The 27,369-nt window shown below is 51.7% G+C and overlaps 1 protein-coding gene across 2 annotated transcripts in view; it reads right to left on the bottom strand.

Annotated features, from left to right (window-relative positions):
• BRWD3 (bromodomain and WD repeat domain containing 3) overlaps positions 1–27,369 on the bottom strand; it is a 1,637,103-nt gene that overhangs the window by 222,324 nt on the left and 1,387,410 nt on the right. For both annotated transcript variants that reach the window (XM_078688510.1, XM_078688511.1), the window contains one exon: positions 3,446–3,499. In XM_078688510.1, coding sequence (XP_078544636.1) covers positions 3,446–3,499 — 54 coding nt within the window. The remainder of the gene's footprint in view (positions 1–3,445; positions 3,500–27,369) is intronic.

The raw sequence follows: 27,369 nt of genomic DNA, 5'->3' as shown, positions 1-27,369 counted from the left end.
TCCCCACTGACCAGCCCCTCCTCTGGGAGGGACCCCTGAATCGTCCCAACCCTTTCCTAAGGGTACTTAAGGGCTTATCTGTGGGTGGGTCCCTAAATTCGTAGTGGGACAAGATTCAAATCACATATCACTTCACCCTCGACCGTCTGGATTCTCTGACCTTTGCTTTGGGAATCGAGTTGCGCCGGGGAAGATTCCTGCTTCGCCTGGTCTCGTCATCCTGCTGGTCTTCTGCAACGTCTGTGTCTGTACTCCATACAGGTTCTTCACCAGGCCTGTGGACATCCAAGACACCCAAAGGAATCTCCCTTGAAGGGAAGGAGTAACTCCCCGGCATATCCACACAGCCTCTGTGGGGTTCCTTTGTACTTACCTGGAGTGGTTCCTTGTGTCCCCAGCTCTTCTGAGTCTTCTGGTCCAAGTCCCTACTTCAGTTGCAATTCACATTCCACTTTTAGTATATGGTTTAGTCTATCCCTAGAGACCACAGTGTATTGTGCTTACTTACCTTTTTGCAATTGAAGTATTGTGAGTATTTGTGCTGATATCTCTAGGTAGGAGATATACTTATGTGTTAGTGAGTGTTGTGTAATTAAACAGACATTTAAAAAAAATATATATTTTAAACTAGACATGTTTATATATGCACTGTGTGGTTGTTTTTAGTTTAACCTACACTACATGATTAGATCTGGTAAAAAAAGCTGCTTAACACACCTGGATAAGCCTGAAGGCTGCTCTCCACAGCTACCACTTAGAGCTTTCTAGAGTTGTCTAATGCCACTAAAATCAACATAAGGGCTGTCTGAATTAGTACAAGGTGCTTCACTTAAATAAGTGTGCACCATATACTAAGCCAGCCCCCTACAATGCCAATTCAGAATCACTAACCAGAATAAACCAATATAAGAGACATGCCCTTAGAAGCAAAAATGACATTAGTCATTATTTTTTGTGAAAAAAAACTTTTTTGGGTCAGCCTTTCTGGCCTTGAAGGTAAAACGTCCAGCACTCCCAACAAAGGATTTAAAGCACCCACAACGGCTATTACAAAAGATGATCCCTTCTGGGAAGTCTCAATGATGAATGCTAACTGATTTAAAAGGCCCCAAAACATCTCTTTTTCAACCAATTAATCCACAATAAGGATTACAACTGCATCCAAGCTCCCCGAGAAACTTTGGCACACTGCCTGATTAAAAATTGGTGGTATGAATACTCCGTTACAACAGCAATTGGGTCGCCATACTGCCAAGACTGTGGTCAGTCTGCAAGGTTGAAATGCAGGCCAACCTTAGGTTTATTGAGGACGGACACTACTCTGTCCCATCTGTAATTAAAAACGTGTTAAGTACTCCTACGGAGTACGAGCCATCGGATGCAGACCTCTAAATTCACCAACTAATTTAGATGAGCAGAATTAGAGGCAAGATTTCATTGCCAGTCACTGCCAGGAAACTCTGGTAGTATGGGGCAGTGAAAACTGTTAAATGTTCCCCTTGCCATGGGAGAGGACTCCCATGGCGAGGGAAGCATTGTCAAAATACTGTTTCAGAATTTTCTTTTTGAGAAGAAAAAAAAATAAGTTAAGTGCACAGCTCAGTCATGGTGACGGAGCTTTGCACCAAACTTCAAAAAACATTGTCAGGAACCGATCTGTGCTTTAGAAATGACCGCCAGCTTGGCAGTAATTTTAAACTTGGGGGTGGTACCTCTGCCAGGGTAAAGGAGTCATTTACTCCATCGCCCGCAAGGAGAAAGGGGTCGTCTGGCACCTGATCATAATCCCCATAATATGATACAGAGAAAATGCTCTATGGTGTTGGAAAACATAATTTTTCTTTTGTCGCCCTCAGTGGGAAGGGTTTGCCTAGATGTGGGTCCCATTCTCGCTGTGCCACTGGATTTAAGCTATCCTGGCTGATGAGGGGTGATTTAATGATTTAATTTGGATTTATAGAGCACAAGCAAATCATACCCAGGAGGATCTCTCGGAGCCTTAATAGCAGACAACGCAGATCCGAGATTATTGGTTAATGACAGAACAAACAGGTTTTGAGAAGTTTCTTGAACTGCCTGGAATTGGGACAAGCACGAATATTATCTGGCAGTCTGTTCCAGAGAAAAGGGGCAAGATATGAGAAGGAGCGGCCGCCCATTATGACTCTCCTGATTCTCAGGGAGCAGAGCAGCTGTCGGTCGTTCGATCTGAGTTGGCGACGGGGATATATGGCTTTAGCTTCTTCCTTAGGTAGGCTGGACCCTTCTCCGGGAGTGATTTAAACACCAGGCACAAAAGCTTGAATTCAGCTCTTTTCCTAACAGGCAGCCAGTACAGCTGTTGTAGGAGGGGTTCCAAAGGGGATCGGACAGGCTGATTGAGGGTTAGACGCACGGCTGTGTTTTGAACCACCTGCAGCCTAGAAAGTAGATCTTCCCTGATTCCTACCTGTAGGGAATTTCCGTAATCTCGTCTACTCACTAGAAGTGCCTGTATAAGGGTCTTTCTGGCTGAGAAGGTAATCCAGGGAAAGATCTTTCTCAGCATTCGCATCAGGTCAAAGCAAGTGCCCAAGATGGTTTTCACATGCTCTTCCCTGGAGAGCCGATCAACAATTGTAACATCCAAATTTTTCGCCCACTTTTTTGACGTAGGAGGTTTACCGAGCTCCAATGGCCACCAATGTGAGGACCAAAGCTTCTCTGCTTTTTCGAACCGCAAGATCTCAGTTTTATTGGTATTAAGCTGTAGAAAATTCAGTCATCCATGTAGCAATCTTTAATATGCAGTTTTTTAATTTTTCTTTGGTCAACGCAGGCTCCGTCTCAATAGTGACAATCACTTGGGTATCATCCACGTATAAGATGGTATCGAACCCACAAGATCTAATGGTTGTGGCCAGAGAGGACACATATGTTGAATAAAGTGGGGCTTAAGATGGAGCCCAGGGGGACCCCTTGTCTACAGCCATGGTCTGTGATGTAAACATGTCCAATTGGATGCGCTGTGTTCTATCAGCCAGGTGATACCCCGAAACTGGTCCCAGGATGCTTGTTTCTGGTCCAGGGAGGACCTGGTCAGGTAGTTCGGGCTGGACTGTTCCCATGGGGAACAGGGTCAAGACTGATTTGCATGTGGCTGGGTCCAAACTGGGATGGCAGGGTGAGCAAAAAACACACACATGGATTAAACCCAGATGTGTAACTGGGGCTAAATGTTTGATTTGTTCAGCATTACGTCGATTATCTGTTTATTTTTGCTTTTGCCAATAGAAAATATATTTGTTGCTGGACAAATCTCATATCTTTCCAGGGAATAGATGAAACATACCAAAAACCTTTGTCTTACACTTCACACTGGCAAGAAATCTAACAAAACAGTCCCTCAGAGAGGACAAGGGAGCCACTACATAAACAAATAGTATATTTTAAAGGAATAACTTACTGTTCTTCCAGCGGATGTTCCAGGTTCATCAGATTCCAATTCAACTTCAATTTCCTAGACAAAATATAATATTCAGCCTATAATTTTCCAACAGGTAGACATTTACATATGGTGACGTATTTGTCACTCAATTAAATAAAATCAGTTTTTATCACTCAGACACTGATGTACCTCGTGTCCTTATGCCACTCTGTGCTCGTTTGGTTCTAGCATTTGTTTTAGTATCTAATCAAATTCAAACAGTTAACAATTCAAATCGATATGTTTTGCAGGTCGAAGGAAATACCCAGGTGGCACAAAAACAACAAAGTTCTCGATAAAACTGCCACCTGACAGGTACTTAAGACACATTTTCTCACAACACTCCAAATTTAAGGGTCTGTAGGAGGGCACAGATTTTGTCCTTAAAGAAACACCATGGCTTCGACTCCAGACCCAACCTTCAGCTTCTCTTTAATATGGAAATGATAACTATTTGCACTTAAAGCAATAGGCCAGGGACCAGGACTGCCATCTGTTACAACCATCAACTTTACATATTTTAGATGTCCCTTCAAAAGTGGATAGACAAAAAAAAACTGAGTTCTCAAGTGTTCAGTGGCCTGTCCATGTTTGGTAGCATTTAGAGGTGAAATGAGGAGTAGGGGAGGAAAAACTTGTTTCCATAAAGGCAGGATGGATTTATGCCACAACTAAGCACACAATAGTGTTCTACTGTCAGTTATGATTCAGATTAAAAAAAATATCTATTTAGCCGATTCGCGAACCTTAAATTCTCTGTCAGCTAGGTTGGGAAAATGAAAACTTAAAACAATCAACCATCAAGTGATGACAGACACCAAGCTACTGATGTAAAGAACTGGTTACTTACCTTTGATAAAAACCTTTTCTGGTAGAGACCCTCTCTAGTGGGTGTTTGTACCTGTCACAGCAGAAATAAGATTCCTTATATATGAGGTCACTGCACTGATAGTCAAAGTTACTTATCTTTGGCAACATAATATCTGCTAGAGACAAAGTCAAGCCTCAGAATCATTTACTTTTGAATTCTCCATAGGCGCCTGTCTGGATCCAGACTTTTTTCGGCAGTACATCTGAAAGCCGGGGAGCGGCATCGTAGAACAAGTTACTTACCTTCGGTAACAATATATCTGTAAGAAACATTACTTAGTTAGTTAGATTCCTTACCTTAGAATAGATACCCCAGCAATACCAACCCAGGTGGTGGGTCTGTGAACCAAGATCACACCAGAAAGTCCTGGAGAACGGAACGGCCAAAGAAGCCATCTCTCCGGACTTGGCTGTCCAGGCAGTAGTGCCTAGCAAACGTGTACAGCGAGGCCCACATAGCTGCCTGACAGATGTCCTGCAAGGGGACTCCCCGACCCAGGGCAGTAGAAGCCGCCGTGGCCCGAGTGGAATGGACCCTCAGCCCAACAGGAGGCTCCTTTTTCGCCAAGGAGTAGCAAACCTTGATGCACAAGACGACCCACCGAGAGTTGGTTTGTTTGTGCACCGCCCGTCCCTTCTTCGCGCCCACGTAACCAACAACGAGCTGGTCATCCACCCGGAACTGGCGTGTGCGGTCCAGATAGAAAGAGAGCGCACGTTTTGGGTCCAGACGGTGGAGCCTCTCTTCCTCTTTCGAGGGATGCGGAGGCGGAAAGAAGGTAGGCAAGGTGATAGACTGCCCGATGTGGAAGGCTGTGACTACCTTGGGCAGGGACGAGGGACGCGTTCTTAAAACAACCTTATCCGGATGGATAGAAAGGAAAGGAGGTTTAGATGGCAGAGCCTGGATCTCACTCACTCTCCTGGTAGAGGTGATGGCAACCAGGAATGCAGTCTTAAGAGTAAGAAGACGTAGAGGGCAATTGTGACGTGGCTCGAAAGGAGCACACATCAAACAAAGTCAGCACCAAGTTCAACTCCCACTGAAGCATCATGAAAGGAACAGGAGGAAACATATGAGTGATGCCCTTCAAGAATCTATTTACGACAGGGGACTTGAAAAGAGAAGGCTGATCAGGAAGCCTTAAGAAGGCAGAAATGGCAGAGAGGTAGCCCTTGATAGTACCCAGAGCAGAGCCCTGCTGGGCAAGAGACAGAAGAAAGAGGAGAACCTCTGAAAGAGGGGCAGAAAGGGGATCCACAGCCTTATCAGTGCACCATGCCACAAATTTGTTCCAACTGCAGGCGTATACCGTTTTTGTGGAGGGACGCCTGGCTGCCAGAATGACATCACAGACTTCAGGAGGCAAGTCAAATGGCCTCAACTGCCGCCGCTCAATCTCCACGCATGGAGGTGGAGGCTGGACAGGTTCGGGTGGAGGACCGTCCCCTGCTGCTGCGACAGAAGGTCCTTCTGAAGAGGCTGACGAATCGGGGCACCGACTGACATGCTGAGTAGCTCGGGATACCAGTACCTTCCTGCCCAATCCGGAGCCACAAGGATGACTTGGGCCCGGTCGCGCCCGATCTTTTTCAGCACTCTGGGCAGAAGTGATATAGGCGGAAATGCGTACAACAGACCTCAACTCCACTCGCGACGAAAAGCGTCTCCGAGCGAGTGCCGCCTTGGAAATTCCAACGCGTAGAACTGGTGACATTGCGCGTTCTCTTCTGTGGCGAATAGACCTAACCATGGCTGTCCCCACTGCCGAAAGAGGCCTAGCGCCACGTCCGAGTTCAGACGCCATTCGTGATCCATCATGCACCGACGGCTGAGTTCGTTCGCCCTGGCGGAACCTGCAAGGTGTTGAACCACCAGGGTGACGCCCTGGTGTTCCAGCCATTGCCAGAGGCGCAGAGCCTCCTGGCAAAGGGTCCACGACCCCACCCTGTCCTGTTTGTTGCAATACCACATGGCGGTGGTGTTGTCCGTGAACACCTGCACTACACTTCCCCGGACAGAGGGAAGGAATGCCTTCAGTGCAAGCCGGATTGACCGCAGCTCCAGAAGGTTGATGTTGAGCCGGGACTCCGCCGGAGACCAGAGTCCTCTGATCTCCTCCTTTCCCATGTGGCCCCCCCAGCCCAGGAGGGACGCATCCGTCACAACTACGTGCTCCGGTTGGGGAAGGGAGAGGGATCTGTCGCTGACCCAATCGCTGTCCATGAGCCACTGCTGCAACTGTCTCGCAGTGCCCTCAGAGATCAGGACATGGTCAGACATGATGCCCTGATGCTGGGCCAACTGAAACTTCAAGGCCCACTGGAGAGCCCGCATCCGCCACCTGGCGTGATGCACCAGAAGGATGCAGGAGGCCATCAGTCCCAGAAGCCGCAGCATCAACCTGACCGAGATCCGGGAAAAAGGCTGAAAGATCGGAATCAGAGCCTGAATATCCCGAACCCGCTGTTCGGGAGGATAAACCCGAAACTCCGCTGAATCCAGAACCGCTCCGATGAAGAAGAGGCTTTGAGAGGGACACAGGTGTGACTTCGGCACATTGATGGAAAACTCCAGCAAGTGCAGGAGGTCGGCCGTAGTCTGGAGGTGGCTGACGATTGTCTGGGGCGAGCCCACCTTCAACAACCAGCCGTCGAGGTAGGGGAAAATTGACACCCCTAACCTGCGCAGATGAGCTGCGACCACCGCCATCACTTCCGTGAACACCCGTGGGCGCTGGTAAGGCCAAAGGGGAGCACGGTGAACTGGAAGTGCTCGTGGCCTACCATGAACCGCAGGTAACGCCGGTGGGCCGGCAGGTCGGGGGTGTGGAAATAAGTGTCCTGCAAGTCCAACACCACCATCCAGTCTCCAGGGTCGAGAGCAGATAGGACCTGAGACAGAGTCAGCATCTTGAACTTCTCCTTCCGGAGGAAGCGGTTGAGGGCCATGAGGTCTAGGATAGGACGCAGGCCTTTTTCCTTCTAGGGCACCAGAAAGTAGCAGGAATAGCAACCACAAGATACTTCTGGTGCAGGAACCCTCTTTTAGCTCCCTTGGCCAAGAGGGCTAAGACTTCCTGGCAGAGAAATGCCAAATTATCCTGCAACATGCAGCGAAAGACAGTGGCATGGAGGGAGAGGTACTCTCGAAGGGGAGGGAGTAGCCCCTTTAGACTATCTGAAAACCCCACCTGTATGACATGATGGATTGCCAGTGGGGGAGGTGATGGCGAAACTTGCCACCCCCTAGCCGCCGATAGGCGTGAAAGGTCAGGCTAGGAGGGTTTGGAGGCTGCTGCGGGGGGAAAGGGTGGACTGGCCCGCCTGCTGGTTCCCAGACCTGCGTCACTGGGTCCCACGTCTGCAGCCACGCAGAGGCTGGGCAGCTTGGGTGGACCGGTGGCTGGACTGGGTTGGATGTGGTGGGGTTCCCCTTCCGTAGCCACAAAAGGGGCGAGAGGCAGGCTGTGGTGGAATATAAGACACACCGAGGCATCAGGATCTGGTCGTAGCCCGAAAAGCCTTGCAAGTGCTCCAGCGCCGAGACTGCCTTGTCACCAAAAAGGCAGCAGCCATTTAAGGGCATGTCCAGCAGAGTTGACTGAACATCCCCTGAAAAAACAGATTTCCTCAACCAGGCGTAGTGCCGAGTACCCCAAGGATCCTCGCTCAGCACAACCCTCTTTAATATCTACATGAGCCCCCTCGCCGCCATCGCACGCAAACACAACATCAGCATCATCTCCTACGCCGACGACACTCAACTGATACTCTCCCTCACCAAAGACCCAGCCACAGCCAAAACCAACCTCCAGGAAGGAATGAAAGACGTTGCAGAATGGATGAAGCTTAGTCGCCTGAAGTTGAACTCAGACAAGACGGAGGTCCTCATCCTCGGACAACTCTCATCGCCCACGACAAGGGCCCCGAATACCTCAACAGCCGCCTCTCGTTCTACACCCCCACCCACCAGCTTCGCTCTGCCAGCCGAGCCCTCGCCACTGTCCCACGGATCCGCAGAACCATCACCGGAGGAAGATCATTCTCTTACCTGTGTACGATGGCGATGCCTCCTCCCGTCTGGTTGACGCGGTCCTTCCGGGTGATTTTGTAACCGTCCGGGATGGCTATGGCGACGTCGGGCGCTGAGGAGGCGTTCATCCAGGTTTCGGTGAGGAAGGCGACGTCCGGTGCTGTCGCGTCGAGCAGGTCCCAGAGTTCGACGGCGTGCCCGTGGACGGAGCGGGTGTTGAGCAGGATGCACATCAGGTGGTTGCTGCTGGTGCTCGACTTGGCGGGGGTGGTGCCGGTCCGGATGCAGGCGAAGTTGCAGGAATGGCAGCAGAAGGGTCCGTGGGTGCGACGCGGGGTGGCTCGGTAGCATCCGGGGATCCGGCCGGTGTTGAGTGCGTGGAGGGTGGCGGCGTCGTAGGTCCGGCGGGGGGGCTGGCATCTGCGGGGGGCCAGGGGTCCTGGCGCTGGGCGCGGTCCAGGCGCGGACGGGCGCAGACGGGCTTGCCTTTGGCGCACAATCGGCGCGCCCGCTGCGCGTGCGAGGGGGGGACATGAGAAGGGAGCCGGGAGGGAGGGTGCGCTGGGTGGCGGGAGCGGGGCAGCCAATCGGCTGGTGGGGGGCGGGGCCGCAGGGAGGCAGAGGCGGGAAACTCAGGAGCGGGCAATCGGGCGCCTCATATTAAAAACCTCGTTTGGTTCTCTTTTTTTAAAACAAAGACCAATTATATATATTGCAAAAGGGAACGCAACTATTAGTGCAGTATCAAAACATTAAATAAGAAAACATTAAAACTTTAAAAGGAAATCATATAGAATATGAATACTTGTTAGCAATAAGCGCATGCAACAACACTTGTGATATGAAACAAACTTTTATCGCAAGTCCACCTCAAGAAGTAACAGCCATGAATTCCCAAGGACTTGTGAAGCACAGAGAAAATAGATACATACCCGGGAGGACAGGTAATATATACCCTCCAGACAGATGCAAAAAGCATTGTAGGAGAATACCAAGAAGAGCTTCCTATAAAGCCGAAAAAACTCCAACCATGAACTGTATGACCGAAAACAGGAAAGGAATCTGCAGCTAGAAGTTTCCATCGGATTGTTTCTGACACTATCACACAGCGTTAGATAGAGTTTAATCAATAATCAAAGAAAGGGGTGGCAGGAGGGAATGGACAACTTGTAACTGCGTTACCACGGTTCTCTATCTCTCTCAATAAAAAACCCTCATACACGCATTGAAATGGATGGCGGTATATCTTGGTTCTCCGCCTGTAATAATGCGTTATTGCCTCATCATTGGGTCTTTATGTGTCGTATGCATGCCTCAAGCCTGAGGCAACCACTGGAAAAGGCAGTAGTGTCCAGGGATAGTTGTTAAACAGTGCTCATACGTAAAGTGGGTTAAAAATCTTCGCTCACCCTAAAAAAGACTTTAATTCAAAAAGTGGATGAGAATTTTTTTTTTAAAATCTATAGTGTATAGATGGGGATCGTGTTACTGAATCTGCTATACATCCAGTTAATCTTTCAGTCAACATGTTTCTGCCCCATTATGCCCAGCCGGGTCTATGGGGCATTCATCAGGACAAAAATTCAGTACTTACACTATTTGTGAAGTAACTTACAGTGAGGTATACTGTGCCTGTAATTTAGAAAACACAAAAACAAGTACGCATACAACAAACAATCAACATATGTAAGCTCTACATTTTTGCTGCAACCACTAGGTTTCTATTTCACCTCTTTCATAACTGGGGTATACTTAAAAAATTGGACAACTTTGGTTCACTAAGAGATTTCATTAATGACTTATGGAGGTTCTGTGGTGCTATTAGTCATATTAATAGAAAAGACTTCTGTCTGTAATAGGAATATGCACTTAAACCCTCTTGGTAGCCATTACACGATTGTTTGTTATACTATGTTTGGCTATAGGAAGGCTCTTATGGCTTGTTTCCACGTAGGGATATGGCTCTGGTATAGGTTTCTAAACTTTACTTCGCATGATGGGTTAAATAGATGCATCGCACATTAAGAGTAATCTCATTGTTCGCAATCTGATGTGAGTTATCGTTACGGGTTTGGTTTACTAGTATCGCATTACCTCGTGAGCCCACAACACTTGCTTCAACGGGGGACGGAATATTATTCCGGAGCTGTTAAGAAGAAATACGTTCATTAGTACTGGTTACTCACGTTTTCCCCGCTATTGCTGTGGGACCTTCTCATCAGTATCGGTCTTACCCGCTAGTCGCATGTGGCTTTCCTGTGCTGACTCTGCCCCCGGAAGTGCCAGGATCTTCCTGTTTCCTCCCTTTAAGTGGCGACTGCCTCTAGGGGTCATAGTCACAAACAAGGGACTAAAAGAGGAGAGTAGGTTATTTGACTCGATATTACGAGTGTTACTTTTATGGGATTTTAACATAGTAAAAAATCCTTAATTCCGAATTTAATCGGTCTGAGTTAGAAAATATTATGAATATCAGATTCAGTTTTCTACAGCTATTTATACAGATGGTGATGACTGCATTATGAAAATCAGGGGCACCGAAGAGGGACTACCATGGAAATAGTGAAGATACTCCATTCTTCATGGTATTGTCATTTTACAGCATTGTTCTGACTAATATCTCTCAGTGGAATAAGGGATATTATCAAATAGCTAAGTTGCAGATCTATGGGTATTTCGGGTGGTAATTTATGTACCTCTAAGATAGTTAAGGTTCTGTGACATACATAATGACGAGTGGTGTGGAGGTTGGATGTCATTAAATTCTCATCATATACATATGGTTTGTGCTTTTCTTAAAGTTGGTTCCAGGATGCATCATCGTTAAGCCCTACTATATTAGTTTTGAGACGATCCACCCATCTCTGTTCTTTTTCAAAAATAACTTTCACTGCATTATGGGTTTTATTACGTAGCATCTCAATTACTGTCCATCTCAGCTCTTCAGCTTTGTGTTGTTGTTCAAGGAAGTGAGTGCTCATTTTTGTAGTTGTTTTCTTCGTCTTGATATTACTTTTATGTTCCCCGATCCTGATTTTAACTTTCCTACAAGTCATCCCAATGTATTTCATGTTACATGGGCACAAAATCATGTAAATGACATGAGTCGAATTACAATTTGTATGTTGTTGTTGTGTCCACATTAGAGTGACCGACAAATTCAAGGTTTTTGTTGCTGTAGTAAGTTTACATACTAGGCAGGTTCCACAAGGATAGCGTCCTGTTATAGGGACCATGCTTGTATTTCTTGTAATCTCGTTCTTTTGTTTCTGTTGAGGTCTGGACAAGCATGTTCTTGATGTTCCTCGTTCGTTTATTCGCGAATCTTGGTTTTGGCCAATTCAATTTTCCAGATGTTAAAATTTTCCAATTTTTATTTACAATTTTCTTCACTTCGTTGGAAGCTAGACTGTAGGTTGTTATACACGTCATCAAGTCCTTTACTGGTTCCTTCAGTATAGTTTCTAGTAGGCATTCCCTTTGTTGATATCTGGCTCTTTTTTTGGCATCTTCGTATGGTTTTAATTGGATAGTCCCTTTTCTGTAGTTTTACACTAAATTCTTTAGCTTGGGTGGTGGTGTAATCTTGTATTTTACTACAATTTCCTTTTGGTATGACAGTAGGCTATTTTTAGCCGTGGGCTTATAGTAAGTTTTCGTTTCAATTTGTCCGTTTTCCACGAAGATTGTTATATCTAGGAAATCCAAGCTTTGTTTGTTGGCTTTGAAGGTAAACTTGAGGTATTTGTCTCTGTTGTTTAACTATTCCATAAATATGTCTAAATTCGTGTTGCTTGGGGGCGTGGCTAAGATGGCGGCCTGAGAGGACGTGGCTCGAAGAGGCTCCTCGTCCCAAACCCCCAATAAGGCATTAAAATACGCTTACTGCACCCCTGCCTGCTCAATTCCACACTTGCTTAAGGGGGGCTTTCGGCCGGGACCCCAGGTGAGCAATATCGCCCCTACCCCCGGTGCGGGTGATCGTCAGCGGGGGAGGCGGGCGCTCCCGGGCGGAGAAAGGAAACGAGGGGCTGGGTGCGCCGGGCAGCGACGCCGGCATTGGCGCCCCTTGGCGGAACGGCTGACATCAGCCCGCAGCACGGAGGACCCCCGCCGGAGGGTGGAAGAGCGAGAGGGGAGGTGCCGGGAGAAGGTCGCTGACCGACTGGACTGAACCCCGGGGAGCGAGGGACAGAGGCATAAATCGAGGCCCCGGTCTGGGCCTGTGCCGGGCCGGTCCGGGGATTCACAGAGGCCAGCAGGGACGAACGAGCACCCACGCGCAGGTGAGGAGTGGATCCCTGAGGTGTCCGGGGCAGGAGCTCGGGGGGCGGATATTCGAGCCCCCAGTGGGAGGCCCGACGAGGCCTAGCAATTGCGGCCGCCCGGTACACAGCCGCGCTCCGGGGCGGATCTAGGGCCCTGCAGCTACAACACGTGAACGGAGGCCCTATCAGGCGGGGAGAGAGAGGCTTCGGGGGGCACTCACCGAGTCCCCGGCGAGGGTCTAGGAGGTGCGAGGGAGAGAGGTGTCACACCACAGCTGCGGGCTCGGGGGCGGCAATCGAGCCCTCGGGGTGCAGCGGTAGGCCGCAGAGCGAAGCAGGGGCAGGCTGGTGGCCCGGCCACACACGGCGGCGGCCGCACGTCCACACGAGCCCACCCGGGACGACGGAGGGTAGCATTCGGAGGCCGACACAGGGTCTCCGGGACGGTACGTACGGCCGAGGGGCACAGGACCCGACTCCGAGGGTGTGAGATCGGGGGGCACCTATCGAGCCCCCGGCGGCAACCGAACTTGCGGAGAGGCCGCAGTCCAGTGGAGCGGACATAGCTGCCGGCTCAGCAACGAGAGGGGCCGGCCAGGGAGGTGACCGGACTACTCAGCCACGGGCCCTCTGACAGGGGGGGCGCCATACATCGCGGCAGGCCCGCCGGGAAGGCACCTGCTGCTTGGCGTTGGCAGGCCCAGAGCGTGGCCACACTTCATTGGAGTTCCCGCCCGCACCGAAGACCTAGCGGGCACGGGGGGTGCCGACACCCCCCCACACGCGCACACAGCTTCCCGCCCAGGCCCGCTCCTGACCACGTGGCCGCTGAAGAGGGGCGTAAGCACGAGGAGCCCCACGGGGTCATAACAGGGAGCACCATGGCAAATTCGAACCGCATGGGGGCCGCACCATCCCCGAAATGCTGGCTAAAGGGGGGGCTAAGGGAGAGAAAAGCCCCGATAAACCGACCACTGCAGCCCAACTAAAGGAGAAGGCCCGAGATGAGGAGGAAGCCCCTATCACGAAATCCTTCCTGCAATCCCTTTTCAACTCCCTTAGAGAAGATTTCCAGACCCTCAAACAAGACATGGCGGGGGAATACAGGGAGCTGCGCCGAGACGTGGATGAACTCGGGGAGCGAGTTGCAGGGATTGAAAACTCTGGAGACGCTAGGTGCTAAGAAGTAGACCTAATTAGGCAGGAGATTATTAGACTTCACGAGCAACAGACCGACCTGCAGACCCACACGGAAGATCTCGAGAACCGCTCTCGGCGCAACAACATACGGGTCAGAGGAGTGCCATCCAAATCAGAGGGGAGCGATGTCACGGCCTACCTGCAGTCTTTGTTTCGGGACGTCTTGGGGGAACCGGCGGATTTTGAGATCCGAATAGACAGAGCCCACAGAGTGGGCCTAGCACGTCGAGCACCTGCTCCGCCATCAGACATCCTAGCCTTTTTGCCCGACTACCCCCTTAAGGAGCGCATCCTGAAAGTGGCGCGCCATAAGCAACCTCTACATTTCCAGGGTTATACGGTCGAACTGTTCCAAGATCTGTCTGCGATTACGCTGCAAAAGAGGAAGGCCTTCAAAGTGGTCACATCCTTCCTGCGCGATAATGGCATCCCATACTCCTGGGGGCATCCGTTTAGACTCATCTTCAAATGGAAAGGAGCCTTATACCAGCTCAGATCCCTTCGGGAGACATGCAACCTGCTGGGCACCGCCGCTGAGAGTGGCGACACAGAGGAAAGTATTGGCACACAGTCTTCCCAGCCGAAGTCCCCACGGATGACAAGAGATGGTTGGCAGACGGTCGGACGCAGACGTCTGTCCAGGAAGGGACTTAAACCAGTCCCCGAGGCAATAGCGCAGGAGCACGCAGCGGCGATAAAGGAGGTCTCCAAGGACACGATTGAGGATCAATGAGGGGTCACAGATGGGGGTGCGGTTGCACTCTGATTTCGCTACATGTTGGGGGGGGGGCAGGATGGGGGGCTTCGGAGCCGCCATTGCCACTGTTCTCCCTCCTTCGAGACTTTACCACAGGCCTGGACTGCGCCTACATCAGGCCTGGGACAATGTTCACAAGTTCAGTTGGGGTTGGGGGAAGGGGTGGCGGGTGGGGGTTGAGGAAGGGTGGAGAGGAGGTTGATTGACGAGATTTTTGCAGCGAGTACAGAGGGGGGGTTGAGGGAGGGGGGAGAGGAGGTGGGGGGAGAGGGGAGGAAGGAGGGGGGTATGGTTCTGAGTGAGGGGGGGTGTTGTGCGGGGAGGGTTCCTTCTGTCCACCGGGGCTTTTGTTTTCTTTTATTTTCTACAACCCAGAGTTCAAACACATACGCCGACACTGTTGTACGCATCCCTTGGGACAATGCCACACACTAGACTCACAGTACTCTCCCTGAATGTGCGGGGGCTGAACAACCCTATCAAGCGTAGAGTGGTCCTGTCCCAGCTGGAACACTCTGCAGCAGACATATGCCTCCTCCAGGAGACGCACCTTCTGCCCAAGGTCCACCACAGATTGAAATCTCGGGCCTTCCCCATACAGCTATTCTCCTCCGCCTCTAAAAAGGTAGCGGGGGTAGCGATTTTGATAGCTAAATCGTTTAAAGGTAAGGTACTTCAAAGGGAGGCGGAACTGAAGGGGCGGCTGTTGATACACCGCTTCCTGAATGCGGGCGTGACGTACTTGATCGGTTCGGTCTACGCCCCCAATGAGAAGCAGGAGGCCTTTCTGCGTTTTACCTTGACAGCAGCAACAGCTAACACGGAGCACCACCTACTGATCGGGGGAGACCTCAATTTGGTTTTCCACAACACTGCAGACCGCTCTGCCCAACGATCGGGACAGGTGGGTTCCCTTTCCAACTCAGGACATACATATCTCCGAGAGCTTGACCTCACCGACTTATGGTGCCACTTCCACCCGCGTGACACGGCCTACACCTACCACTCAGGGGCACAAAGAACATATGCCAGGCTCGATTACTTTCTCGGCACATCTCCAATGGTTGCGCTGGCACAGGATGTGGAGATACACCCGGCCTCGCGTTCGGATCACTCTCCGGTGACAGCTACCTTTCTTATGCAGGCAACACAGGCCTCATGCCGGCACTGCCGCCTTCGGGAGTCCCTTCTCCGCTCCCCCACGACAGTGGAACGGATCAAAAGTGCCATCACGCAGTTCCCGATCCACAACGATAATAACGACACCACACGGGCGAACCAGTGGTCAGCCCTGAAGGCGGTCCTACGGGGTGAATTCATCTCGGTGGCCACAGCCAACAATAAGGAGAGGGAGCAGAAACGGGCGGAACTCACCCAGCGAATGACGGAACTAGAACTATTACACCAGCACACAGGGGCGAGGAGGGCCTGGCGTCAACTTTGCGCCGAGGGAAAATGCTGGCCGCGCTTGATCAGGATGTGGCGGAGTATGCGGCGTTACGCCTCCGGTACGCATACTACACAGGGGGCGATCGCTGTGGGCGACGCTTAGTGTCCAACTACGGGAGTAATGCGTAAGGCGGGGAGTGCAAGCGCTGCGGACCGGACAAGGAGATTTGGTCACAGATGATACCGACATAGCAGGGACTTTTGGGGCGTTTTATCAATCCCTATACGCGGCGGACACCCTAGACCATCAGGCGGGTCAGACGTACCTTACCGGAACGCAGCTACCGTCACTAAACTCGGCCCAAGCGGAGTTCCTAGATAGGCCTATAGCACTGGAGGAAATTATCAGCAATTTCCCGCCTTAAGATCGGGAAATCTTCTGGCCCGAACGGGTACCCGGCTATGTTCAACAAGACATTTTGCCACCAACTGGCCCCACTTCTACGGGACCTGTTCAATTCCTTCGATCAGCCGGGCGCGATTCCCGCAGACCTCTTAGAGGCATCTATCTCGGTGATCCCCAAGCCTGGCAAGGATAAAACCCGATGTGGCTCTTACCGGCCGATTTCCTTATTGAACATAGACTTTAAGCTTTACATAGGCATTCTAGCCAGTCGACTCGCACCATACATGCAGCAACTAATCGAGCCTGACCAGGCAGGGTTCATCCCCCAGTGCCAGACCAGTGACAACACTAAACGTGTGCTTCACCTTATTGAGGCTGGGTCACGGACACGACCAGGCTGCATGTTGCTCACCATCGATGCTGAAAAAGCATTTGACAGAGTACACTGGCCATACTTAGAGCAGGTTCTACAACATTTCGGCGTGGGAAACACACTCTGCACTCGCATCCTGAACTGCTATAAATATCCCAATGCTGCAGTCTGAGTTAATGGCTGCTCCTCCCACTGCTTCCAGATCGGTAGAGGGACTAGGCAGGGTTGCCCTCTCTCCCCAATCCTGTTCGCCTTATACATGGAACCGCTGGCGCAGAGGATTCGACAACATGCCCTCATCCAGGGCATAAAATTCGGAACTGACGTTCATAAGATCAGCCTCCATGCCGATGATATCCTGCTCTCCATCACTGACCCAGTCACCTCCCTGCGGGCGCTCTTCATAGAGCTCCATAGATTTTCGCTTGCGTCAGGGTTCAAAGTCAATAAAGACAAGACTATTGCCCTCAACATCTCGCTGTCGCCCGAGACTCTATTTGAAGTGCGAGAGGAGCATGACCTGCAGTGGTCCGGGACTACGGTTCCATACCTAGGAGTGCTGCTGGGCCCCACCATTCCAGTCACGGCAGAGGCGAATTACAACAGACTCCGCACACAGCTGCGTGAGGAATTGCGGAGATGGAAGCGCCACTCTCTCTCATGGCTTGGGAGGATAGCGGCCATCAAGATGATGCTACTTCCACAGATCCTCTACCTGTTTCAGACCCTTCCCCTCCGTCCGCCTCAAGGCTGGATACAACAGATTCAGTCTGAATTGGCCCGCTACATCTGGCAGGGCCGCTACCCACGGTTCAAACACGACGTCGCCATCCTCCCGCCTGCCCACGGGGGAGTCGGAGTCCCAGACCTCCAGCTCTACTTTTACGCGGCACAACTACGGAGCTTAGTGGAGTGGTATCAACTGGAGTCGAGCAAGAATTGGCTCTTCCAGGATCAGGCAGTAGCGGGAATGCCCCTTCAGGGTGTCCCCTTCTTACCGAGGCGACATAGGCCACCCAACTTGTACGCATCCCAGATCACGAGCACAGCTTTGGAGGTGTGGGACAAAGTGGCTATTAAGCATGGACTAACGACCTTTCCCTCCCCGTTGACACCCCTGTTCGCCAATCCTGACCTTACCCCAGGTCTTGACCCAGCAGCCTTTGCGGGCTGGCGACACACTTCTTGCAAAGCACTTGGGCATCTTTTTAACTTGGAGGGCATCCTTTCATTCCAGCAGCTAAAAGAGGACTACACCATTGCGGAGGGAGACAGGTTGGCATATCTTCAAGTGCGTCACTGGGCCCTGCACCCGGATGTAAAACCCGGAGCGCAGCGACTCCTTACCCCCTACGAGAAATGGCTGGTCACACGCACGTCAGAGAAGAAGCTAATCACTGACCTCTACCAACAACTGCTCCACACCAATATTCATACATACAACGCAGGAAGATGCCGATGGGAGTGGGCCCTGGGGAGGGCGCTTACACACAAGGAATGGAGGGGAATTTATCATAGAGCGCGACACTCCGTATACCACTCAGGGCTCACCGAAACGCTGACCAAGGTTGCGACCAATTGGTACTACACACCGGACCGTCTACACAGGGCTGACCCCCACATTATCGACCGCTGTTGGAGAGGGTGCGGGGAACTAGGCACACTGGAACATATGCTATGGAGCTGCACGCACTTACGGGCATACTGGGACACTATCATAGACGAGATAGACTCACACCTGGACACGCAACTACCCCGGTTTCCCACTTACATTCTGCTAGGCCTCCCCAACACTCATGTACCCATTGAAGTCCCGAAGGGGTCGCCTCATTGCCATAGCCCTAGGGGCCGCTACCCAGAATATCCTAGCACATTGGAGATCGCCGCACAGTCCACCTCACGATGGTTGGTTGCACAGGTTATGGATGGTGCTGGGGATGGAAAAGCTATTGTTGGTCCAGGCGGGGAAGGGGGAGGAATTTCCGGAGCTGTGGCGCCCCTTTCTGACACTTCTCAAGGGAGAATTCAGAGAATTAAGCTGCCCTAGATACCTACGCATACTACGACTGGCGGACACGCCGCTACCAGATCCGAAGGTACACAAGAGAGCACGGACACGCAAGCCCAACTAAAAGTCTTCTTATTTCTATTTACAGCATTAGCTGGTACAGACAGTTTTGTGGTGGACAGAGAGAAGGGGAGGGTATTTTTGATTTTGTTTTACGACATTTTAAGTGCCTTCTACCATTAAGCAGCCCGGGCCGCCATTTCTCAGATGTATTGACTGCTTCTTACCTCTGGGTATGCTATGGATGCATGACACTGCACAGTCTGTTTGTTTTCTAATTTGTGGAAATGCTAATAAAAGAGTTAAACCATAAATTTGTGTTGCTGTCTTTCCAGAGTAGTATCACGTCGTCAATGTAACGTTTCCCAAAAATTATTTTGTCAACGAACGGGTTGGTATCATTGAGGACATGTTTGGACTCGAATTCACTCGCATACAGTCCTGCTAAGTTTACCACATCATGTTCCAAGGAGGAACACATTACTTATCCTCTCCAACAGAGGAGAAGGCCACTAACTTGTGCCTTCCAAAGAATACACCTTAATGCACAAGTTACTTACCTTCGGTAACGATATATCTGTAAGAAACATTAGTATAGATAGATTCATTACCTTGGAATTACCCCCAAGCATCAGACTGGATCCGGAAAGTTTTTTCGTTAGCAGTACCCCTGCGCGCCGGTAGGCGTCGATGTAAGACGCGCCCACGCGCGCTGATGTCAGTTCAGTACACGACTTTCCGCGCCAGAAACGCAGAGCCATGCAAGAAACTGACCACTGGTGCCATGATACTAGGGCCCTGAAAGAGATGGCCGTAACCCTAGAAATCAGTTTGCAGCACGGGGAGGATGGGTTTTGCGGTAAGGAATCTATCACTACTAATGTTTCTTACAGATAAATCGTTACAGAACGTAAGTAACTTGTGCATCTGAAAGAAACACTTAGTGATAGATTCCTTACCTTAGAATAGATACCCCAGCAATACCAACCCCGGTGGTGGGTCTGCGAACCAAGATCACATCAGAAAGTCCTGAAGAACAGAACGGCCAAAGAAGCCGTCTCTCTGGACTTGGCTGTCCAGGCAGTAGTGCTTGGTAAACGTGTGCAGCGAAACACACGTAGCTGCCTGACAAATATCCTGCAAGGGAACTGCTCGTCCCAGAGCAGTAGTGGCTGCCGTCACCCTGGTAGAATGGGCGCGGAACCCCACCGGAGGCTGCTTTTTAGCCAAGGAGTAACAAGCCTTTATGCATAGAGCAACCCACCGAGAGATGGTCCGTTTGTGCACAGCCTGACCTTTCTTGGCGCCCAGGTAGCCAACAAAGAGCTGGTCATCCACCCGGAACTGTTTGGTGCGATCCAGATAGAAGGAAAGCGCACGTTTTGGGTCCAGACAAGGGGGTCTCTCTTCCTCTTTAGAAGGATGCGGAGGCGGAAGGAAGGTGGGCAAAGTGATGGTTTGCCCAGTGTGAAAAGAGGTGACCATCTTGGGAAGAAAGGATGGACGAGTTCTTAGGACAACCTTCTCCGGATGTACAGCCAGATAAGGAGGCTTGGATGAAAGAGCCTGGAGTTCACTCACTCTTCTGGCACATGTGACGGCTACCAAGAATGCAGTCTTAAGAGTTAAGAATCGTAGAGGACAGTTGTGAAGCGGCTCAAAGGGAACGCACATCAAATAGGTCAAGACCAAATTCAAGTCCCACTGAGGCATTATGAAGGGAATAGGAGGAAAAAGATGAGTAATGCCTGCTAAGAAATGATTTAGAACCGGGTACTTGAAGAGAGAAGGCTGATCAGGAAGCCGTAGAAAGGCAGAAATGGCCGACATATAGCCCTTGATAGTGCCCATAGCAGAGCCCTACTGGGCCAAAGAAAGGAGTAATAAGAGAAACTCAGAAAGAGGGGCAGAAAGGGGATACACAGCCTTTGCTGTCCACCATGCCACAAATTGTTCCATCGGCAGGTGTATACCGTCTTAGTGAAGGGACGCCTGACTGCCAAGATTACATCAGACTTCGGGAGGCAAGTCAAATGACGTCAACTGTCGCCGCTCAATCTCTACGCAAGGAGGTGGAGGCTGGACAAGTTCGGGTGGAGGACCGTTCCTTGCTGCTGCGACAGAAGATCCTCCCGAAGAGGCAGTCGAATCGGAGGATCGATGGCCATGTTGAGCAGCTTGGGATACCTGACTCTTTGTGCCCAATCCGGAACTAAAGATTGACTTAGGACCAGTCTCGCTTGATCTTCAGCACTCTGGGCAGAAGTGGCATAGGTGGAAAAGCGTATAGAAGACCACAAATCCACTCACGACGAAAAGCGTCGGCTAGCGAGTGCCGCCTTGGAAATTCCAATGCACAGAATTGCTGACATTGCGCGTTCTCTTTCGTGGCGACTAGATCTAACCAAGGCTCTCCCAACTGCTGAAAGAGACCTTGCACCACCTCCGAGTGAAGGCACCATTCGTGAGCCATCATGCACCTGCGGCTGAGTTCGTCCGCCCAGGCATTCAGGGAAGCTGCCAGGTGTTGAACTACCAGGAATATGCCCTGATGTTCCAGCCATGTCCAGAAGCGGAGGGCTTCCTGATGCACAAGTTACTTACCTTCGGTAATGGTATACCTGTAGGAAACATTAGTTAGTGTTATATTCCTTACCTTAGAATAACCCCTGGTGTCAGACTGGATCCGGAAAGTTTTCGTCAGCAGTACCCCTATGCGTCGGTAGGCGTCGTCCTGTGGCTCCGCGTCCGTCGTCAGCATCGTGATCACCGGAATGACGTCGCTGGAGTACTTAGGCACCGCCCTCGCGCGCTGACGTCAGTTCTGTACATAGTTTTCCGCGCCAGAAACGCAGAGCCATGCAAGAAACCTACACTGGTGCGATGAAACTAGGCCTCTGACAGGGAAATTCCGGGCGGTAAGGAATCTAACACTAACTAATGTTACTTTCAGATATATCGTTACCGAAGGTAAGTAACTTGTGCATCTGAAAGAAACACGTTAGTGTTAGATGCCTTAGCTTATAATAGATACCCCAGCAATACCAACCCTGTGGTGGGTCTGCGAACTAAGATCACACCAGGAAGTCCTGAAGAACTGAAGGGCAAAGTAGCCGTCTCTCCGGACTTGGCTGTCCAGGCAGTAGTGCTTAGCAAACGTGTGCAGCGAGGCCCACGTAGCTGTCTGACAAATGTCCTGCAAAGGGACTACTGGTTCCAAGCCAGTAGTAGAAGCTGTGGCCCGAGTGGAATGGGCACGCAGCCCCACAGGAGGTTCCTTTTTAGCCAAGGAATAACAGATCTTAATGTACAAAACAACCCACCAAGAGATGGTGCGCTTGTGCACCGCCCGTCCTTTCTTAGCGCCCACGTAGCCAACAAAGAGTTGGTCATCCACCCGGAACTGTTGTGTGCGGTTCAGGTAAAAAGAGAGCGCACGTTTTGGGTCCAGACGGTGGAGCCTCTCTTCCTCTTTTGAGGGATGCGAAGGTGGAAAGAAGGTGGGCAAGGTAATGGTCTGCCCGATGTGAAAAGCAGTAACCACCTTGGGTAGAAAAGAAGGACGAGTCCTCAGAACAACTTTGTCCGGATGGACAGAAAGGAAAGGAGGCTTAGAGGAAAGAGCCTGGAGCTCACTCACTCTTCTGGCAGAGGTGATGGCAAACAGGAAAGCAGTCTTTGGAGTTAGAAGACGTAAGGGACAGTTATGGAGCGGCTCAAAGGGAGCACACATCAGATAGCTTAACACCAGATTCAAGTCCCACTGAGGCATTACAAAGGGGACAGGAGGAAACATGTGAGTAATGCCATTCAAGAACCTATTTACAACATGGGACTTGAAAAGAGAAGGCTGATCAGGAAGCCTCAAGAAGGGGGAAATGGCCGAAAGATAGCCCTTGAAAGTGCCCAGAGCAGAGGCCTGCTGGACTAAAGAAGAAAGAGGAGAACCCCCGAAAGAGGGGCAGAGAAAGGATCCACAGCGTTTGCTGTGCACCATGCCACAAATTTGTTCCACCTGTAGGCGTATACCGTTTTTGTGGAGGGATACCTGGCTGCCAGAATGACATCACAGACTTCAGGAGGCAAGTCAAATGGCATCAACTGTCGCCGCTCGATCTCCACGCATGTAGGTGGAGGCTGGGCAGGTTCGGGTGGAGGACAGTCCCCTGTTGCTGCGACCGAAGGTCCTCCTGAAGAGGCAGTCCAATTGGGGGATCGATTGACATATTGAGTTGCTCGGGATACATTCTTGCCCAATCCAGAGCCACAAGGATGACTTGGGCCTGGTCCGCCGGATCTTCTTCAGCACTCTGGGCAGAAGTGGTATAGGCGGAAAGGCGCACAACAGACCGCAGCTCCACTTGCAATGAAAAGTGGCGCCGAGTGAGTGCCGCCTTGGAAATTCCAACGCGAAGAAATGATTACATTGCGCGTTCTCTTATGTGGCGAATAGATCTAACCGAGGCTCTCCACACTGTTGAAAGAGACCATGCGTCACGTCCGAGTTCAGATCAGACACCACTCGTGATCCATCATGCACCGACGGCTGAGTTCCTCCGCCCTGACGTTCAGGGAACCTGCCAGGTGTTGAACCACCAGGGTGATGCCCTGATGTTCCAGCCATGTCCAGAGGCGCAGAGCCTCCTGACATAGGGCCCACAACCTCACCCTGCCTTGCTTGTTGCAGTACCACATGGCATGGTGTTGTCTGTGAACACCTGCGCTACATTTCCCCAGACAGAGGGAAGGAATGCTTTCCGTGCAAGTCGAACTGCCCAAAGCTCCAACACGTTGATGTGGAGCCGGGACTCCGCCGAAGAACAGAGGTCTCTAATCTCCACCTCTCCCATATGGCCAACCCAGGAGGGACACATCTGTCACCACTGTGTGCTCCGGTTGAGGAAGGGAGAGGGATCTGCCATGGACCCAATAGCGATTTGTGAGCCACCACTGCAGCTGACTCGCAGTGCCCTCCGAGATCAGGACGTGGTGTGACAGGTTGCCCTGTTGCTGTGCCCCCTGGAACTTCAGGTCCCGCTGCAGAGCCCGCATCCGCCACCTGGCGTGATGCACCAGCAGGATGCAGGAGGCCATCAGTCACAGAAGCCGTAGGGTCATCCTGACCGAAACTCAGGATAAAGGCTGAAAGATCATAATCAGAGCCTGAATATCCCGAACCCGCTGCTCGGGAGGATAAACCCGAAACTGCGCTGAGTCCAGAACCGCTCCAATTAAGAGGAGCTTCTGAGAGAGAATCAGGTGCGACTTCGGCACGTTGAAGGAGAACAACCGCAAATACAGGAGGTCGGCCGTAGTCTGGAGGTGGGAGACGACTGTCTGGGGCGAGCCGGCCTTCAACAACCAGTCGTCGAGATAGGGGAAGATTGGAATCCCTGATCTGCGGAGATGAGCTGCGACCACCGCCATTACTTTCGTGAACACCCGAGGGGTACTGGTGAGGCCGAAGGGGCGCAATGTAAACTGAAAGTGCTCGTGGTCTACCCTGAACCGCAGGTAGCGCCGGTGGGCCGGCAGGACGGGATTATGGAAATGAGCATCCAGCAAGTCCAACGCTACCAACCAGTCTCCAGGGTCTAGGGCAGCCAGGACCTGAGCTAAAGTCAGCATCTTGAACTTCTGCTTCCGGCGAAAGACGTTGATGCTCCTGAGGTCCAGGATAGGGCGCAGACCCCCTTTGCCCTTCTTGGGAACCAAAAAGTAGTGGAAATAACAACCATGCCCTACTTCTGGACCAGGAACGCACTCAATGGCCCCCTTGGCCAAGAGGGCCGTAACTTCCTCCTGCAGAAGGTGCAAGTGATCCCCCGACATGCGGTGGCATTGCGGTGGCATGGCTGGAGGGGTCGCCTCAGAGGGGAGGGAGTAGCTCCTTCGGACGATTTGCAGCACCCACCTGTCCGAAGTGATGGTAAGCCAGTGGAGCAGGTGATGGCGAACCCTGCCACACACTGGCGTGGAGTGGGCCTGAAAGCTCGGACTAGGAATGCTTTGAGGCAGATGCTGTGGGAGCGGATGTGGACTGACCGGCTCTATGGCCCCCTGCTCCACCACGGCGGAATGCACGTCCACGACCGAGTTGAGGTTGGTTCTGCGGCCTGTGGCTGGACGAACGTGCGGGGGTGCCTCTTCCTTGGTCCCGAAAGGGACGAAAAGCAGAAGTTTGCTGGCTCTGGGCTGAAAGGCCCAAGGACTTAGCCGTAGTCTTGGAGTCCTTAAAGCCCTCCAGCGTGCTATCTGCCTTGCCGCCAAAGAGGCGACGGCCATCAAAAGGCATGTCCATGAGTGCTCTGGATGTCCCCTGAAAAGTTGGTGATGACGATTCGCCACCGCCGTTGCAAGCGCTCTGCCCAGCATGTCCGTGGTGTCAAGTCCACATCGAATGGAGTATCATGCTGCATCCCGCCCCTCAGCAAGAGCTTGGGCGAGCAGTGTCTTGGCCTCCTCCGGACACTGGGGCAGCACGTCCGCCACCGTATCCCACAGAGAGACTGACAGAGGAAAAAACAGTTTCTTGCCAAACTGTTCCAGCCGTTTGGATTCCCGTTGCGGTAGGGAATGCAGTTTGGGACGTGGAGGCCTGGATAACCAGGCTCTCAGGCATGGGATGGGTGGACAGAAAGCTGGGGTCGCCCGGAGCTGGGCGGTGGCACCAGGCCACATTCCGATCCACAGGGGGAACTGTGGTGGGCTTGGACCAGGTGCCCATCAGAACGTCAGTGAGGGCCTCATTAAACTGCAGCAGAGGCTCCGAGAGCTTACTGGCGGTTGAAGCACCTGGTTGAGGAGGTTAGTCCTTACGACCACTGCAGAGAGCTCAAGGCCCAGGGCCGTGGCCGCCCTGGGCAGCACGGCAGCATAAGACGCCCCCTCCTCCGTCGCCACGGAAGGAGGAGAGAGAAAATCAGTGTCAGGCGAAGTGTCTAGACCACTGGCCTCCCCCCAGCTCATCTGCTCAGTCCTGACTTAACTGGCACTGCTGCGCTAGAGGATCCTCAGTCCCCTCCCAGTCCTCCCCTTCATCCGTATCCTGATAAACAGGCAAAAAATGACGGAGCTGGGGCAAAGGTGAAAAGCTCACCAGTTACCGTCGGAGACGGCGTCGCTCCAACGCCGAGCCCGGGCCGAGGCTGAAACCGGGGACGGCATCGTCCGAGGACAGCACCGGAGGTGGCACTGTGGGGATCGGCACCAGCAGAGGAGTCGTAAGGTCAACTGGCGTCAACCGGGATCCAGGCCTGGATCCCACAGGGTCCTGCGATGCCGGGATCGAAGTCGCCGAGGCCGAAGCCGCCGGCAACACAGGGCAAAGACCCCCAGTCGGACCCGCGGGGCCCAAAGGCGCGCCGGCGGGTCTCGACGGCGGGAAGAGAGTCCTCATTGCCACAAGGAAGTTTCTGATCTGTTCCGGAGTCACATTGAGTCCAGGGACCAGAGGGTGTGGGACTGGATGCGACTGCGCGGGCCCTGTCGGAGCCTCGTGGGAGGCGCCACCCGCACCCTTGGCCGAGTCGCGCGACCGGCAAGGAGAAGGTGACGAGCGACGCTTCTTCTAATTCTTTTTGCCATGCCTCGACTTACCCAAGTGCGAGGACTGGGATCCAAGCGATCGATGATGACTGTGACTTCGCCACCGGTCCCTCGACCTCCTCCTCGACCGGGACATCGAGTGGCGCGAGGCCGACTGCCGGAGATCGAGGAGCTTACGGGAACGCTCCCGCCTAGCCTTCGACGTCAAGGCCGGGCATTCATGGCACGACTTCTCATCGTGGTCGGCCCCCAAGCAGTAGAGACACCGGCGGTGGGGGACAGTAACCGACATCAGCCGGGGGCAGGTGTCACGCGGCTTGAAACCGGGCTTCCCTACAGGCACCAGGAGTCGAGTCGACTCGAAAAAGATAGACAAAAATGTAAAAAAAGTTAGTCAAAAAATGACTACGGGTACATGCTCTTCCCGTATCTGCGCTGTGAGAAGTTGGCCTGATATATGATGTTCACTAGTTCTAGTGACCACCTTGTATCAGTCCAAACAACCCTTATGGTGATTGGTTGTAAGTCAACCTTATAGACCAGCTATCCTAATGGTAGCATGGACAAAGCAGTCTTAGGCTAAACTCTTTTGGCATGTGAAGCCAGCTGTTTTACCACAATATAACCCCTTGAATACCAGATGAAAGGACACTACACAGGTTGTTATGAAAATAAACAGTATATTTATTAATAACAACACCTCTGAACTCTTTATGAGGTCAGAGGGCTAAGCACATGACAATCTCTTACGAAAAATACTACAAGTCGCACAAAATTACAATGGTGCCCTAGGGGCACGACAAACCATACATTAAGTAAGTGGAATGTGAAAGTCGATAAAGGAAATGGAGCTGTCCAGAGGCTGTAGGTTCGATGGGAGCGCTCTACACTAACTTCAGGTAAGTAATAGGAGGCTCACGGAACGCGTGTGCAGCGTGTGAAGTCACACACGAGAGGCGTAACAACGTCTATGGACAGTACAGTTCAA

The sequence above is a fragment of the Lissotriton helveticus genome, chromosome 4_1 (assembly GCF_964261635.1).
Source record: "Lissotriton helveticus chromosome 4_1, aLisHel1.1, whole genome shotgun sequence".
Classification (NCBI taxonomy): Eukaryota; Metazoa; Chordata; class Amphibia; order Caudata; family Salamandridae; genus Lissotriton; species Lissotriton helveticus.
The sequence above is the reverse complement of the archived record's forward strand: the minus strand, read 5'-3'. Positions and strand labels throughout refer to the sequence as shown.